Here is an 18,266-nt window from a genome sequence, read left to right as displayed (position 1 = left end):
CTCCCTCTCCCAGGGTGTGTGTTGGGTTTTGGGGAATGCCTATCCCTGAGGCTTGACTCTCCAAGCATCCTCCCCACTGCTCCTGGCTCCCACGTTGACTAGGAAAATCATTGAATGCTTTGAAGAAACTCTTCCTAAGCTAGTGTGAGAGGAGAATCCCTCGTGTCTGAACTTGAGTGGGTGATGGGAAAAAATATGGTGGGCAGGGAGCGATGCATCTTCTTGCCTCTGAAAAATAGAAAGATCTAAAGATTTGAGCAAGGGAATCACTGACATTATTTACTGTTCCTTGAACTTTTATATGTTCCTCAAATGAGGGAACCATGGGCCTTCTTCATCCAGATCAATGACCTCCAGGAGCTGGGGGTGGTAAGTGTCAGGGCCTAGAGACAAGCCCTGGTTATTAGGCCAGTCTCCGCAAGAAGGGAGCACTGGCCCTGCCAAGAACTTCCCCTGGGCTTACCTCCAGACAACTGCATTGCAGTTGCCCTCCCTGATGGTCCTGTTGCAAATAGTGGCTTTGAAATAGCCGCTGTTGCTCTGTCTGCCCCTCTAGGTGAATTACAAGAAAGGCTTTGAACACTCAAAGGCACAGTTCCATCTGCCGTTGGACATGGCCGCCCTGGTGCATGCCAAGAAGGCTCAGACCCTGGCCAGCAATCAGGACTACAAACATCCACTGCCCCAGTACACTTCCTTGGCAGAAGACCTGAGGCTGAGCTGTGCCAAGAAAGCTCACAAATTGCAGAGTGAGGTAAGGAGACCTGGCCTCTTTCTCAGGGGCCCTTCTTCTCTTAGGACCTCAGGGTGGTAAACTCCAGGCTCCTGTTGGCTCAGTGAAATCTCTGGAAGTGAGAAATCCTAAACCCAAGTCTTATTTTGAAACCAAGTCTGAGAGTTCCTGCACAGCCCTTAAGCACAGTTACGCAAATCTAATCATAACCACAATTTATTATTTTTTGCTGCACTCTAAGCATTGTTTTATGTATCATCTCACAATCAGCCCATATCATTAGTTTATTCTCATTTTACAGAGAAATTACAGTGAAATGCAGAGAAGTTAAATATCTTGTCCAAGATCACACAGCTATAGTTAGAAAGAGAGGGCTGGGATTTGAACTTGAGGTTTGAATGACAAAGATGCCCTCAAGGTTCATGGTTGGGCATGTTTAAGATTTGCCAATGATATTGCCTCTGGCCTCAAGTCTCAGGAAGGATTCCTCTTGGTGGTTCATGCGTTCCTGTGCCACCCGCCTTCTGAGGAGGGCTAAGATCTGTTGGGAGAGGCTGCTCAGAACCTGTCAGGACTGACGCACTTCAGGGAGTGGAGAGGGAAATCAGGGCCCTGGAGACCCTCCTTGGGTCCCTTTGAGGAGTCTTTGTACTCCTCTGACATGCATTTCTCACTCGTGATCCCGATTTCTGAAGCAGACAGGCCCAGGAGGGTCAGGAAGCATTGGAGACTTCCTCACTCCCAAGGAGAGCCAGAGTGTTCTTCCCAACAGGCATCCACATCCTGTTCACTACGCACCTTATTTCCCAGCTTGCTAGGTTTCCATGCTATGAGATTTGCAGGTAATGGACCCGCTTAGGAAAAGAAAACTCCGCACAAAACCTCTTTCCTGGTTTGGCAGTGCCTGCGATCTGAGCGGCACTCAGATCTGGGTGTCTGTCGTCTGTTTGGATTTTACGCCTGTGTACAGCGTTTACTGAATGACATAAACTGTCAGGAACCTGAGAGCAGCTGTAGGAACGAGGGAGCTGCCACGCTCATCTCGGGGGCCCGTTTGTCACTTGAGCGGAGCCCTCGCTTGCCCTGCCTCTGGTTGTGATAGCGATTGGAAGGCAGCACGCCCAGGGGGCGCCTCACTGGCTGAAGGGGAGTGAATGTGGGGACTCTTTAAACTGTCAGCCCGAATCATTCAGGTACACAGACTGGCCCCCACCCACACGAACTCAGGCAGGCCTTTGCCAGATTCTTTTGGATTTATTTATTAGTTCTTTCTTAACCCATGATTAATTAATGCCACCCGCTGCTGCTGAGTTTTGTTTTAGAAGACCTGTTAGACCATTTCCACATTTGCCCCAAGACGACTGACTTTCTAACCACAATCCGCTTCAGTGTTTATTTTTTGATAGCCCACATTAAAATAAAAATCTGTCTCGCTTCTGTGGAACAGCTACTCTGAGACAAGTGACAGCAGAATTATTTTCTTCTGACCTACATTGCTTCCCCCCTAGTGAGCATTTACCAAGAAGTGTTTGTGCGTTGGCTGAGTTTAATATATCCGGAGGGATGGGTTCAGCCTTGAGTTCTAATTATGACGCTGTCAGATGCTGTGTCATGAGACCTCTGGTTTTGCTTTGCTTTCCTGTTCTGAGAGCTGGGCTTTTCTGATTCTTTGTATTTATTATTTCTTCTAGAATTTGTACCGGTCAGACCTGAACTTTATGCGAGGTGTTGCATGTGTCATTCCAGGCACGTTGGAGATTGAAGGGAGGAAGAAAGCATCGGAACTCATCAGTGAGGTAACTACAGATGCTGGTGTTGAGTGTCCAGGACATTTCCACAGCAGAGGATAATCACTTTGTTTCTTTCCTTTTTCTTTCTTCCTTTTTTTTTTTTTTTTTTTTAAATTTGAGATGGAGTCTCGCTCTGTCACCCAGGCTGGAGTAGAGTGGCGCGATCTCTGCTCACTGCAACCTCCGTCTCCTGGGTTCAAGCGATTCTCCTGCCTCAGCCTCCTAGGTAGCTGAGATTACAGGTGAGTGCCACCATGCCTGGCTAATTTTTATATTTTTAGTAGAGACGGGGTTTCACCATGTTGGCCAGGCTGGTCTCGAACTCCTGACCTCAAGTGATCCACCTGTCGTAGCCTCCCAAAGTTTTGGGATTACAGGTGTGAGCCACTGCGCCCAGCCAATCAGTTTGTTTCTTACCACTAAAGCCAGTTGGATGTTAAACTCTTAGCAGCAGTGACTCACTCCCTAACCCCCTGGGCTGGACTTTTTTTTTTTTTTTTCTTACTGGATTCTCCATTCAGACTGCATGCCATTTAAGACAGCTTTGAGGATATGGAGTCAGTTCCTCTATTAACATATAAGGATTATTCACTGGCCCATGCGATATTCTTTCCGTGTCCCTTTGAAGAGTGGCCCTGTGGTACAATGCAAACAAAGCAGCCTTTGAAGACCAACAGAGAGAGATTGACATTCCAGGCCAGCACTGATTTGCTGTGTGACCTCAAGCCAGTGACCTACACCTCTCTGAGCCTCCACTTCTTAAGTAGTCAAATGGGTATACTCAGACCCCTCTCTTTTAATTTTTGTGAGGATTAGCACTAATCTAAGCACTGTGCTTTTCTGGCAGCTGTATATGAAATGGTTACTATAAGCTTGAAATGGTGATAATTTCTTGGTAAAAATACAGAAGTCTTAGAATTCTAAGCTTTCTGATTTCCTGGGGAATCTTGCTCACCCCTGGGAGGGTGACAGGACTTTAATTCATGGTAGATGCAGGGACAAGAGGGGATAATGGAAGGTACTGGAAGTAATAGGTGTTCAGCAGTCAGCCTGAGTGCTCAGATAAGCTTATGTTTTGCCTGCTAGGGGAGTTTAGATTTAACCTCATGCTTTGCTTTTCCAGAGAAATCTCTAAAGCAAGTGGTCTCTGTACCTCATGGTGCATCAGAACCTTAAAAAACCTTAAGAAATGCAGAGGCCTGGGCCCCACTGACTAATTTACTGAATCCCAGTCTCTCAGGGTGGGGTGTAGGCACACCTATTTTAAAGTTTTATTTATTTTTATTTTAGTTTGTTTATTTATTTATTTATTTGAGACAGTCTCACTCTGTCACCCAGGCTGGAGTGCAATGGTGCGATCTCAGCCCACTGCAACCTCCGCCTCCCAGGTTCGAGCGATTCTTCTGCCTCAGCCTCCCAAGTAGCTGGAATTACAGATGTGCACCACCATGCTCAGCTAATTTTTGTATTTTTTAGTAGAGACAGGGTTTCGCCATGTTGGCCAGGATGGTCTCGAACTCCTGACCTTAGGGGATCCCACCGCCTTGGCCTCCTAAAGTGCTGGGATTACAGGCATGAGCCACTATGCCTGGCATGTCTGTTTTTTTAAAGCTGCAGTTTGTGATATGCCATCAAGGTAGAGGAGCACTGGTTCTCTGTCCAGCAAAGATCTGGAACAAACCACAAATTTAAATAGTCATGTTCACATTCATGGCAAAGGACTAAATCTCCCTTTCCCATTTAGAAGGTTCTGATTCAGTCCATCCTATCCTCCTCTCTGCTTCCTCATCCCAGTGAGTTTTGGGGTCACAAAGGCAGGTGACAATCTGGATTCTGGAGTGATAGACTTGCAGCCTTTGCAAAACGAGGCTTTATGGCTAATACTTAAAGAACTGGTTCTGCTTCTGGTTTTTATCCCTTACGGAGTTGTCTTCTTCCCTTCTTGTGTGTGAATTCAGAGTAAATATCGGCAGCATCCCCACTCATTCAAGTACACAGCTGTGACAGACACTCCCAACCTCCTTCATGCGAAATTCAGCAACCAGATAACGAATGAGGTAAAATCTCCTGATGGCTTTGGAATGGTCTTTTTAAAAACTGCTCGATTGTTAAAAATACACGTGAATGTGTATGGGGTGAGAAAGAGCATGGGTGTTTATGTGGAGGTTTGGAAAGAAAAGAATGTCATTATATGGAACCTAAACATTTTCCAGAGGAAATGAAAGCCCAGTTGGGAATCTGGGATTGTCTGTAGTCTCGCTTTCCAAGTGCAATCCCAGACCAGCTACATTAGCATTGCCTGGGAGCATACTGGCAAGGCACAACCTCAGATCTACTGACTCCAAATGGTCATTTGACAGGATCATAAGATGATTCTTTGGCACATGAAGATCTGAGAAGTACTGGTCTGTAATTCATTTGTTCTATCTAGGCAAATGTTGGCTAACCAATTTTACATTGTCAATCTGATGTGGGAGGATTTGTGGTTATCCAAGGACAGTTAAATTGTAAGATGTTTCTCAGGCTTCTCAATTCTCTACCTTCTCCTCTTCTCACTCACCATTTACCCAATTTACACTTTCATGTATCCAGCAGAGGGCAGGTGCAAGGGAAGGAATCTCATTCTGTAAAATTATCATTCCAGCCTCATTGATTCTACTTCTTCTTAGTGGCTCTCTTACAGGTTCAAAATAGGTGAGCTTGGCAGAGAATTACATTTTGAACCACCTTTAGGTTTTAGGATTCTCCTTCTGACTCTATCTTTAGTTTTTAAGATTCTCCTTCTGACTCTAACTTATAGAAGTCAGCTGAGATTTGGTTATTTACCCTATTAGTTCCTACTTGCTTCAGCTGAAAAGCAAGAAATTGCAGCTTGGGCTAAAGGATGGAATTCATGATCTTTTAGAGTGATAGTATCACTTTTAAATTCCTATTTCATCTTTTCTGCTTACTTTATGAGCTTTGTGCTGTGGGATAACAGTGCCTTCTCTGATGGCCTCTGGCGTTAGCCAACTCAGCAACCATAGACCCATTTCTTTTTTTCTTTTTCTTTTCTTTCTTTCTTTTCTTTTCTTTTTTTTTTTTTTTTGACGGAGTTTCGCTCTTTCACCCAGGCTGGAGTGCAGTGGTGCTATCTCAGCTCACTGGAACCTCCGCCTTCCAGGTTCAAGCGATTTTCCTGTCTCAGCCTCCTGAGTACTTGGGGTTACAGGCGCCTGCCACCATGCCCGGCAAATTTTTTTTTGTTTTTTGTTTTGTTTTGTTTTTGTTTGTTTGTTTGTTTGAGACAGAGTCACGCTCTGTCGCCCAGACTGGAGTGCAGTGGCGTGATCTTCGCTCACTGCAACCTCTGCCTCCTGGGCTCAAGCAATTCTCCTGCCTCAGACTCCCAAGTAGCTGGGATTACAGATGCCCGCCACCATGTCAGGCTAATTTTGTATTTTAGTAGAGATGGGGTTTCTCCATCTTGGTCAGGCTGGTCTCGAACTCCCGACCTCAGATGATCCGTCCACCTCAGCCTCCTACAGTGCTGGGATTACAGGCATGAACCACCACGCCTGGCCCTAAGTTTTGTATTTTTAGTAGAGACAAGGTTTCGCCATGTTGGCCAGGCTGGGCTCGAACACCTGACCTCGTGATCCACTGGCCTCATCCACTCAAAGTGCTGAGATTATAGGCATCAGCCACCACACCTGGCTCATAGACCCATTTCTAATCACAAGAATGGGTGTTTTTGTACAAGATGAGGCCATCCAGGGCAGCATTGGTGTGATTCACCTGTGGAAAGGATCCTGGGGCTTTAGTAAAGGGTACAGGCCTGGGTTTGGAGATGTCCCTTCCACCTCCCTTCTCCTAAATTTCCCAGGTCTTTGTATGATCTTTATGCTCTGTCCTCAAGGACAAAGTCTACGATATAAGGAACCTCAGGAGTATTCTTAAATTTATTTTTCTTTACCTGGCCTATTATTCAGCAAAGCACATTGCCATTCCTTACATATTCCTTTTACATCACTCGATTTGACTCCTGAATGATTGTCTTTATTGAAATAAACATCTTCCCCAAGACTGGAGATGTATCCATGACACAATGAACGGTTTTTTGCTATTGTGTTTCCTCAACTGCTGTTGAGGGACTTCCAGCACTGCGGAAATGCACAGCACTTATCTCTTGCATTATTATTATTATATTTTTTTGGCCCAGCGCCTCTATAAAGCAGCTGGAGAGGATGCAAGACACCAGTATACAATGACCCTGGGTCTGCCCGAGTTCATCCGAGCAAAAACGAATGCAGCCAACCTGAGTGACGTAAGCCCTTTTGTTACTTAAGTTCAAGCATGCTCCAAAGCCATGTATGTCTACATCTGTGAAGTAACCCAACACTGACCTTTCTGGCCTTCACAGAAGCTTTTTAAAATGTGTAGCTTAGATGCTCATGTTAAATACACCTTCTCACAAATATGAGTCCATGAGTGTACCCAGGGTGTGTACTAATGAGATTTGCTGCACAAAACAGAAATTGATTCTGGAACACTGTGCTATAAATGAAAGGGGTGGCCTTTGCTCGTTGATTCATGTAATTTTTTAAAAAAGATTTACATGTGTTCCCACTTTAGGCAAGATACAAAGAGTCCTGGCGTAATCTTCGTGCTCAAGGCTACAAGCTGACAATAGAAGCGCTCCCCTTCCAGGCTGCCCGGGCCTCTGGAGATATAGCCAGTGATGTGAGTTGAATGATATGACCTTCCATCTTGCCTAATTTCTGTTAACTTCATGTAAAACAATGTCTACGGCTGATTTTCCTGAATTAAAGCAAATCTATAACCATGTGAGACAGGATGTCACCTGCAGAATATATTAGTTATGAATGAGATTCTTTGAGGGGGGAAAAGAAAGGCTCTGTTAATCAGAAGCTAAATTCAGGCAAAGGTCTCTAGCAGGAAGGAGATGATGATTTATTTCTAATTGCAACGTCTAGGCGACGGTCCCCTTGTAATGCATGAACTGCCTGTCTTCTAACTCCACCCAGATTTAGAACGAGAACTCTCAATAGAAATTGCAATACAGCCGGAACACATCTCCCTCTTGGCTCTCTGTAGTTTCACGCATTGGTGTTAGGATTTGATGGCTGTGTTTCAGCCACTCTGTTGATAACGTCCATAGCTTTGGGACATGAAGGTGACTTTCTCTTTCCCACAAACAAATCACAGAAAAATGTGGACTTCAAATAAATGGATCCTGTCTTTTGGGTTTAATGTTTTGCCAAGTGCGAACGGATAAAGCACAAGTTTCTCTTTCACCCTTTTTGATAAATTCCTTTTGGCCATAGGACATGTAAGGGGAGTGAAGCCCTTCCTTTGGTTCTGAGGATCTGATTTTAATTAGATAGGAAGAATGGAGCGATGTTTTAATTGTTCATCCCCCAGGGAGGAAGGCACACTCTCAGGCCAGCCCCACTGTGGTTTTTCTTATAATCATCACCTCCCAGTGTAAGAACAAGTGATTTTTCTAGAGTCTGCAATGAAAATGCACAGATAGAATTTGACCGGCCAGCCCTTTCTTGCAGTTTCTCTACAGACATGACTTTGTGAAGGAGCGAGGGAAACTCATAGGGCCCCAGAGTGTAAGAGACGACCCCCGGATCCAGCACTGCCGGCGCATGGGCCAGCTGCAGAGCGAGCTTCAGTACAGGAGGGGGGCGACCAGCAGCCAAGCCCAGTTCCATCTGCCCATGGACATGGTGCACCTGGTCCATGCCAAGAATGCCCAGGCTCTGGCCAGCGACCACGACTACAGGACACAGTATCGCAAGTTCACAGCACTGCCCGAGGACCTGAAGATGGCCTGGGCCAAGAAAGCCCATGCCCTGCAGAGTGAGGTAGGGGTGGCCTTGTGGAATGCAAACCAGCCCCCAGCCTTTCTCCTTTCACCAAACCCGGGTGTCAATCTCTGCGTCTTCCTTAGTCTTTTGGGCTCTCCTGCCCCTAACTGCCTTCCCCAAACAATGATTTGCTGGGTCTATGTCATTTAGGTTGGAATCATTCATTGAATCATTCAACTAATCTTTATTGAGGGCTAGCACAGTGGCTCACACCTGTAATCCCAACACTTTGGGAGGCTGAGCCAGGCGGATCACGAGGTCAGGAGTTTGAGACTAGCCTGACCAACATGGCGAAACCCCGTCTCTATTAAAAATACAAAAATTAGCCAGGCATGGTGGCATGCACCTGTAGTCCCAGCTATTTGGGAGGCTGAGGCAGGAGAATCGCTTGAACCCGGGAGGCAGAAGTTGCTGTGAGCCGAGATCACGTCACTGCACTCCAGCCTGGGTGACAGCACAAGACTTCATCTCAGAAAAAAAAAATCTTTATTGAGCACCTTCTGTATACTAGCCACCATTCTAAGCCCTGAGAGTGCAGCAGTTAACAAAAGAGTCAAAAAATTCCTGTGCTCAGGAAACTCCTGTTATACTAGAGGGAGATAAGCCATGGTGAATACATGAAATATGTAATATGTCAATGTTTATACATGCTATGAAGACATATAGAGCAGGGAAGTGGGGCAGGAGGTGTGAGTGTGTGTGTGTGCACGCACGTACACATGTGCCATTTAAAATAGGGCATTAGGATAGTTCTCATTGAAAAGCTGATATTTGAGCAAGAGCCTTAAGGAAAAGACAGAAGGGGATAGGGAACTCCAGGCAAACTGAATAGCAAGTTCAAAGGCCAAGGACTTGAGTAGGAGCAGCCTTGGCCTGTTTGAGGCTGAAGTGAAGGAGCAGCCTTGGCCTGTTTGAGGCCGAGTGAGTGGGGATGGAATCACAGGGTCTGAGCAGGACCTAGACTCTGCGGAGTAATGACGAGGGTGGTGATATGATAAGACTGTAACCACCGCCGACTCTCACTGACTGCTCACCTTTGCTTTTAAACTTGCTAAAGCAGTCTGACGTGGGGACAGCTGTTACTCCTGTTTTAGGGATGAGGTCATGTGGGAAGTGCCTAGGGAGGGTGGGCTCCAGAAGCCATTCTTAACCATCCTGCTCTCTTGGGGGGAGCTCAGAGCAGGGAGCCATGCCCCTCACAGCACAGACATAGACCCTGAGGCTACCTCAGGGAGGTCCTTCCCTGAGCAGGGGCACCAAGCAGGCTGGTGGAGAGAGCTGGCCCCTCCCACATCATGGTGCAAGATTCTGGAGTCAGACTTCTGAGATTCCAACCATAGCTCCCCCACTACTGGCTGGGTGACCTTGGACAAGTTCATGTCCTCTCCAAGCCGCAGGCATGGTAACGATGGCATGGAACATGACGATAATGACAATGGGACTGCGTTGCAGTGTGGCAGGCACTGCGTCTCACATCCTCTCTCTAGGCCCACAGCATCCCTAGGAAGAAGGTGCTCTCATTTTAGAACATAACCAGCCATCTGTGTCAGGGTTTCTCAACGTCTGCATCTTTGACATTTTTGCAGGCTAATTGTTTGTTTTAGGGGCCTGTCCCTGCATTTCAGGATATTTAGTAACATCCGTGGTCTTTATCCTCTAGGTGTCCATAGCACCCCACCACCCAGTGTGACAACAAATGCCCCTAAATCTTGTCAAACAAATGTCCCTGAGAGACGAAGTTATCCCCCGTTGAGAATCTGGTTCTCAGTGGAGAACTGGTCTATATGAAACAGCATGATACCTGATCCATGGAAACACTAGAATAAGTATTAGCTGTTTGAATACGTTCCTTGCGCCAAGCCCCTCAATTCTGGTTGCCTTCAGGGCAATGACTACTGCTAGATTAATTGTAGATAGCAACAAGTGGGGTATTCTAAACACATAATCAATTATTATTAATTGCAGTAATGATTTTGTTAATTTAATTATCATTGCATTATTAATCACAGTTTGCTGGAACTGCAATATCATGTCATTCACCATCAAGCAGAGTGTAGAGTAGGGTGCCTTCATCTGGGTCCCACATAGGGGATTTAGTTACTAAAGTGCCAGCCCAAGTTCCACTTACAAAGTCCTTCCATTTGCTAAGCAATCCTGAGGGCCCCCAAAACAGCTCATAGCATGACTCTCTGGTGCCCAACCAGGGACCCTCTTGTCAATGGCCTATTTCTTGGGAGAACAGAAACCTTGTGGGACAGAACAGGCCCCCGAGGAAGGTAGAGAGGCCACCTGGGAGAGATATGGGAGGTGGAGCTGGAAGTCAGAGGATGTGTATGGGAAGCCCAGCTCTGTCACTGTGTGTCCATGAGCAGTCACTTCCCTTTCTAGGCCTCCATCTCTCCATCAGAAAAGCAAAAAGGGGCCGGGTGTGGTGGCTCACACTTGTAATTCCAGCACTTTGGGAGGCCAGGGTAAATGAATTTCTTGAGTTCAGAAGTTCGAGACCAGCCTGGGCAACATGATGAAACCCTGTCTCTACAAAAAATTAGCTGGGTGTGGTGGTGCACACCTGTAGTCCCGGCTACTTGGGAGGCTGAGGTGGGAGGATGGCTTGAGCCCAGGAGGCAGAGGTTGCAGTGAGCCATGATTGTGCTACTGCACTTCAGCCTGGGTGACAGAAAACCAGAGACCCTGTCTCAAAAAAATAAAAAGAAAGTAAAAGAAAAGCAAAGAGGTTCGATTTGATCCACGATCTTAGACTTTGGGATTCTTGGGAAAATGGCTTTTAAATGGTGGGATCCACATAATGTCAAATTTTTTTTACTAACTGAGGAAGAAGGAAAAAAACAAACACTACCTTAAGCTACCATGTATGTCACTGTTATTTCTGAAAAGAAAGGACATTTTCACACTAAAAAAAGAAAGTAGAGAGAACATAATCTAAAAAGGAGAATCCCTCCCATGAAATTGTAGTTGGCAATCTTATGCTGACATTTTAAAGGCAGGATATGTATTACATTTTTAAATGCTAAGAAGTGATTGTTTAAATTTTAAATGACCATATTATGCTGTACGCATTGCTTTTAAGCTGCAAATTGGTTAATGAGAGAGTCTGGATTCGAAGAAGCTGTGAACAGGAGTCCCTGAAATGTTCAGCTGGTTCTGAGGCTTCAGCTTGATAGCAGCCATTATCAAAACTCCCATTTCACGTGGTTCTATTATGCAAAAAAGGAAACAAGTGCTAAATAGGCATTATGTCAAGGGAGCAGCCCCAGCCTTCAGCTGCTTCTCCTGACCTCGCCCTCCCCAGGCCAGAGAGAAAGCTTTGGGTAGGGCCAGAGGGGACGCAGAGATGCGGAGCTTCTCGTGGCTGTGGTTCATTCCCATGTCTTGCCCAGTCCGGACCAGCCCGGCCCAGTCTTGCTTGACTCAGAAATTCACCTGAGATGCATGCCTGGTCCAGGCAAGCTGCATCATGGGCAGGTGCTGATTCCATCATCTCTTCCGTGCTTCTCAAGTCGGCTGTTGCCTGCTCCCTCCGTGGTCTCAGACCAGGCCGCCGGGAGTCCGGAAAGGCACGTGCAGGAAATGTCACGGAGACAGTCCCAGCCTCTCTGCTTACAGCTGTGTGACCTAAGGTAGACTCCTTAAGCTCTCGGGACTCAGTTTCTCCCTCAGAAATAACAACAACAGCAATAACTAAAATGTATGGAATGCTTACCCTGGGCTAGGCATTGGCATAAGTATTTTGTGTAAACTATCTCATTTGATATCTAGGTGGGTACCAGTATGACTCCTCTCTTTACAGGATGCGGCGATAAGGCACCAGTAATCTAAGTAGCTTGCCCAAGGCCACAGCTGGTAGGGAAATGACTTGCTCAAGACTGTACAGCTAGTACAAGGCACAGCGAGGCTTCTAGCTCTTGCCTCTTAACTCCTGGTTCAGTCTCTTTGGCTTCCCCAGGTGGCTGGATTCTGAACCCAGGTGCTCTGTGTCTGTCCTCTTAACCACTATCTGGTGTGGCTTACCCACAGTATGGCAGCTGATGGCTCTGCTCAGAGTCTGAACAATCATTTGAAAACCAAAATTGTTCTGTGAATGGGAATAACTTTTCCTTAGGCTGGGCATGGTGGCTCACACCTGTAATCCCACATTTTGGGAAGCTGAGACAGGAAGATTACTTGAGCCCAGGAATTAGAGAACAGCTTGGGCAACATAGGGAGACTCCATCTCTACAAAAATAGAAAATAAAAAAAAATTAGCCAGTTGTGGTGGTGCACACCTGTGGTCCCAGCTACTCTGAGAGGCTGAGGTGGGAGGATCACTTGAGCCTGGGAGATCAAGACTGCAGTGAACCATGATCACACCACTGCACTCCAGCCTGGGTAACAAGAGAGACCCCATCTCCAGAGAGAGAGATAGAGAGAGAATATAACCCCTTCTTTGCAGGATGGTGTGAGGACTGAATGAAATAATGGGTCTAAAACAAACCCCACTCTACACACAAGGTCTTGATTGTAATGTTTCTTATTAATATGACAAAGATATACTTTACCCCAGGCACTTGCTGGGCACAATGGTTTACATCATTCCTTCTGCATTAGAACTCAGGGACTGAAAGCTGCAGCTTGAGCATTTGCAACACAGTGCTCCAAAATGGGGGTGCCGGGTAACCCCATGTGTGAATCCGAAGAGGTCTTCTAGACCTTAGTATGTAAGAGGGGGAAAAAAAGTGAGGCTGCCATTTGGGGAAGCCAGATTCAGCTGTGCAGCTTTGAAAGGTCTCTCATTATCTTATAATCCTTCTTCGAAACCATCTTTGGGTAGCAGATTCTTCTTGACTCCCCTCCCCGGGCCCCTCTTTTATCATGAAGTCTGGGGCAAGTGTGTTGTTTTTAGGGTCTGCGTGAATAGTCAAAGCTGGGCTGGGAGCTGAGATATCAATAGACAATCCATTTATAAGAGAGTTGGAGGCATAGTCAGATCTTTGGGGAACCTGCATCTTGCTTTCTGACTTACCTGGGATCGTACTGTTCAGCTCAACAAAAGGCAAGTTGAAAGAGCGCTCCCCACTTCATCTCGCTTATGAAAGGAGCAAGGCCCGGCTGTGAAGAGGCCCTGTAGGATTATTCTCTCCAACTTAGAAATTTATCCAATTTTCTCTGTTCTTTATCAGAGTGCAAGGCAAAAGCTTTGCCGGTGTAGACTGAAAGATCGTGGTATAAAAAGCAATCTTACTGACATGGGGTTTTGAAACCTGCTCCTGAGCCTGAGTGATGTCTCCCTTCACCAGTTGGAAGGCACAGTCGAATTTGCACAGGGGCATTAACCAGCAGACAGTAGATCAGAAACGGACCCTCTTTGAGGCCAGCTGTGAGGAACGCTGTGAATCCTGAAATGAAAGAGAACTAAAAAGGCCGAGAGGCTGATTTCTGGAGTGATATTTTGCGTTACAGCAGAGCTTATATCTAAATTAGAGAAATGCCATCAACTTCGTTTAGATCCAAATTTTAGATTTTCTTAGACAGGCTTTTTCCACCTTTAAAAAATGCCTAATTTCCATAAAGAGAAGAAGAGAAGCATTCAGGCGACTGTCTCGTTGTAGGTAATGGTGGGCAGATCAAGGAATAGTAATGAGATTCAACATTTGGGAAGGCTACCAGTCAGACCCACTGTCTTAAAGCACCATTTATTATTTTCTCCCAGGACTGATGCCATAGCCTAACCTTCTGAGCTCTTAAAATGAGGAAAGAAAATAAGGCTTAGCCTATTTTTGGAATATAAACAAATCATAATGAGTAACAGTGGGAGGAGGTGGTAAACTGAGGCATGAAGCGGTTAAAATGGTTTACTCACTATTAGCTGGTGGCATCTAAATTTGTTTCTGTTTTTAAAGTCATGCTATAATTGACTGCTTTCCCCCTCCACTACCACTATCACAAGAACAAAAAATCTAACTTAAAGAGTGGCTCTTAGCCCTGAGTACTAGCAGGTGTTTTTATGAGAACAGAGGGGTTGTTACGAACTTCGAGTATCACAGAGAGAAACTGAGTCACATTTTGGTTAAAGTGATTTGCTCCCAGTCATAGCAGGTTGAACCCAGAGTTCAAAGCCTGAACAGTGTGCAGAATGTTTCTATTTAGGCAGGCGGGTAATGGCCTCACTGGCAGAATGAAACAAAATAATCCCAGCTGGTGCTTACATATGAGCATATATCTCAGCTCTTTCTTTATGCGATCGTCCACATAGGTTGTTACTCTCTGCTTTAAATCCTGCCAATTCACTGGTGGGACCTTCTTGTATCTCGTATGTGATGCATTAATTAATTCCTGGCAGAATGTACAAATTCAAACAGTTTGACTTGACGACATGCAGAATGTACTCTCAGTGAAGATGGTGAAATGTTGTGATGAAGCATTATTATAAATGCTATTACAAATCAAGGATCTTCTTGAAATGCCTTAGTAGTCTTAGGCACTCTCCTGATAAAGCCCATGATTTTTTTCCCTGCAGTTGCGCTACAAGTCAGACCTGATCGGCATGAAGGGCATAGGATGGCTGGCGCTGAGATCCCCACAGATAGAGAGTGCAAAGAAGGCTGGAGAACTCATCAGCGAGGTACCATCAACCTGTCCCCACCACAAGTGACAAGGGCAAGCTAGCATTTCCTTTTGAAGAGGGAATCTGTTTATGGAGTGGAGAACCCAAAGGGCCTCATGGCAACTGGACTCCCAGTATTTTTGGAGGGCCATGTGCAACCAAATCCCAAGACAGAATGAGGTTTCCCTCCAAATGAATTCACTGCTGAGGAACTGAAGGCATGATTTATTAGAAAGTTCTCAACAAATACATTTCGTACAATCGTTATCTAAACTGGCCCATTCTTTGTATGGAGAGGAGGAGGAATTTGCTACCCATCTACTGAGTTGACTCTGTGTCCAGAGGTTTTCTGATTTCTGATAGTGTTAAAATTTGCACAGGAATAGTTACATTAACTGAACTCCTTACCATACTAACAGCCTGGGGATCCCTGCCCTGGAATTCCCTCGAAGGTGACACTGCCGTCTTCAGTTTCTTAATAACAGAATGTATTTGGACAGGATCCAAGCAGGGCCACATTGATGCTGAATACTGCCCTTTACTGAATTCCTTTATTGTGGGGAGCCATAGTATTTTGTGGCCTCTCTCTTCAAGAGAGTAAATACCTGTAAAATGTTCCGTATCACAGAAGCAGCTGAATCTTTTTATACTCTTGATTGTTAGGTACCTGCCAAGAAGAAAGGCTTGTTTTCCAACAATATGATTGGCATGTTAGGTACTGAGAAGGTGGAGTGAAGCTGCACCCTGAAAAATGCATGATGTTTGACTGTGTTTCATGAGAATCTTTGTCTTTATCTTATAGACCAAGTACCGTAAAAAACCAGACAGTATCAAGTTCACCACAGTGGTTGACTCCCCAGACCTGGTTCATGCCAAGAACAGCTATATGCACTGCAATGAGGTGGGTCCTTTCTTGTCATTCATCCCGGGCATGCAGTGTAGCACTGCTGCTCAGTGGCCCAGGTCTAAGAACACAGGCTCTGGACAGATGGGGGTGCAAACCTTCTTTCTACTACCTGGATGATCTGGACAGATGGGTGTGCAAACCTTTCTATGACCTGGATGGTCTTGGGCCAGTTACTGAATCCCTTCTAACCTTGGTTCCTTTATTTGAAGGAGGTTGGGGTTGCGGGGAGGACAATAATAGCAACCATTTCATAAGATTAAATGAATTAAATGAGGATTAAATAAAGGCTCAGAAAGCTTTTAGCAAGTACATAGAACACAGTAAGTTCTCAATAAGTGCTCCTTATCATGGTTTGATTCATAATCACAATGACAATAATACCAAGTATTATTGATGATCCCTTGCCAAACGCTAGGTCAGATACATGTTGCTTGTTGATAGATGGCAGTGGAATTAAAAGCTTAATATAACCCAGTTAAGAAAAAAATAGGAACAGCTGTATTTAAAGCTTCTTCCTGATTTTACTCTCTGTATAATTTAGCCCTATTTCCTCATTCCTGTCTTTATTTCAAGGAATAGGAAGTTAATGTTTTTCCCCTGAAATTAAGGGATTCAGTTCTACATGCACAGTGACAGAGCTGCTCCATTTCACAGACAGCCCGACTACTGTACTGACTGGTTCATATTTGTAAAGCCTCGGTTAAATTTGGGAATTGATCAGAATATTACAGTTTCACCTCTAAAAGTACATAAGACACAAACACTTCCTAAAATTGTTTGTAATTCTTAAATCACTGCTTTAAAAGTAGAAACCAGATAAATCTTTGAGTTTTAAAATTGTGTCTTCCTGTGATCCAGGTGGGCTATGAAAATACTAATTTCTTGAACATGTATTAAGATGTTTTATAATAAAAAGAACTTATTAACTATGCATATTATAATTATCACCATTAATGTTAAACAACAAAGGCATTGAGGCTGTATCTTGTTACTAGTAAAAAGCATGTCCAATGCTCAATTGCAAAGATTCTCTGAAATATCTACACATCTTCTACTGTGTAAAACACCCAGGTATGGCCAACCATGATGTTGGTTTGTGGCTTACTTGGAGCAGATCTTGATGAATATTTTTAACAGTCTATTTAAAACCAGCTGCCCCATCTGACCCTGGCTATAAAGGCATCTTCCATCAAATTGTGGGTTCTGGAGGGACACTGTCCATGGGCAGGACTGGGTTCTGTTCTATGCGGTGGGCACTCAGGTGGGAGGGGCAGGAAAGGGAGTCAGTTGCTATTCCCCTGTGGTTTCAGCCCACACAGTTCTCTATTTACCATGAGCCCATCTTATCTACAGCGCATGTATAGATCTGGAGATGCAGAATCCCTGCACAGATACACCCTGATCCCCGACCATCCCGATTTCACCCGAGCTCGCCTCAATGCGCTGCATCTGAGTGACGTAAGTGAACTGGTGGTTCATGGAACGTGTGCCCACTTTTGTAAAATGATCTGTGCCCAATGTGGATTTCGTTTTTTTTTAAAAAAAAAGTTCTAGGAAGGAGGACTTGGAACAGAAAGGACACTGAACTGAGAAACTGTTTGTGTGACTTTCAGTCACTTTCCTCAGTGGTCCTCGTTTTTGTTTTTTTTATCTGCAAAATGGTAATGGGGCTGAGCTAAACTGAGATTCTTTCCAGCTCTAAAATTCTGACTTGGGTATGGCTCCAAAGATCTCAGTGATGTGCTGGGTAACCATGAGGGGAGTGGTCCCCTGGCCCTAGTGGGTGTAGACACCTACTCTTTTTGTTTCCTGGACCCCTCTCTGTAGTCATTCAGAGTAGTGTCACTGGAGATAGAGTGGCTCTATCTCACCCCACAGTTTGGAAAGATGCTGCAATGGTAGCCCATCCCGTCCAAATGCAGCTCGCTCCTTTGTGCATGGGACTGTGGCCTCTAACACTTTCGTTTCCCTTGGACATGTGCCCTTTGCGTGCATAACCAAGCTACTGTGTCCTAAACCTAGGCTTGTTGTTAGCAGGGGTTGGAGGCCCCTGGTTGTAATAGAATAGGCGGCCGCTCGGCCAGCAAAGCTGTGATCCTTGGATAACAGGTAGAGAGACGGCAGAATCAAAAGACACTGTCAGATCAGAATAACACAGGCTGAGTGTGTTGGCCTGGGGCAGCGTAGGGCCTCCCAGAGTCCGGCCATTCTTCCCTCCCTGGCCTGGCTATTGTGTCCTGGGGCTCCGTGCAGATCAACAGCTGCTACCGTTCACCCCAGAGGTGGCTGCCTTGCAGGGGTTGGCGAGAGGCGCCTTCTAGTTAGCGTGTGTATTAGTTTGTTGCGTTTGTAAAGC

The 18,266-nt window shown here is 45.4% G+C and overlaps 1 protein-coding gene across 5 annotated transcripts in view; it reads left to right on the top strand.

The window, feature by feature from the left end:
• NRAP (nebulin related anchoring protein) overlaps positions 1 to 18,266 on the top strand; it is a 76,216-nt gene that overhangs the window by 51,934 nt on the left and 6,016 nt on the right. For 4 of the 5 annotated variants that reach the window (XM_001148506.7, XM_009459266.5, XM_009459265.5 and 1 more), the window contains 9 exons: positions 557 to 754; positions 2,425 to 2,529; positions 4,482 to 4,580; positions 6,725 to 6,829; positions 7,138 to 7,245; positions 8,088 to 8,399; positions 14,917 to 15,021; positions 15,806 to 15,904; positions 17,264 to 17,368. In XM_001148506.7, coding sequence (XP_001148506.4) covers positions 557 to 754; positions 2,425 to 2,529; positions 4,482 to 4,580; positions 6,725 to 6,829; positions 7,138 to 7,245; positions 8,088 to 8,399; positions 14,917 to 15,021; positions 15,806 to 15,904; positions 17,264 to 17,368 — 1,236 coding nt within the window. The remainder of the gene's footprint in view (positions 1 to 556; positions 755 to 2,424; positions 2,530 to 4,481; positions 4,581 to 6,724; positions 6,830 to 7,137; positions 7,246 to 8,087; positions 8,400 to 14,916; positions 15,022 to 15,805; positions 15,905 to 17,263; positions 17,369 to 18,266) is intronic. The other variant, XM_054659909.2, reaches the window with a different exon arrangement.

Source organism: Pan troglodytes, chromosome 8 (genome assembly GCF_028858775.2).
Source record: "Pan troglodytes isolate AG18354 chromosome 8, NHGRI_mPanTro3-v2.0_pri, whole genome shotgun sequence".
Classification (NCBI taxonomy): Eukaryota; Metazoa; Chordata; class Mammalia; order Primates; family Hominidae; genus Pan; species Pan troglodytes.
This window is presented reverse-complemented; position numbering and strand designations above follow the sequence as displayed.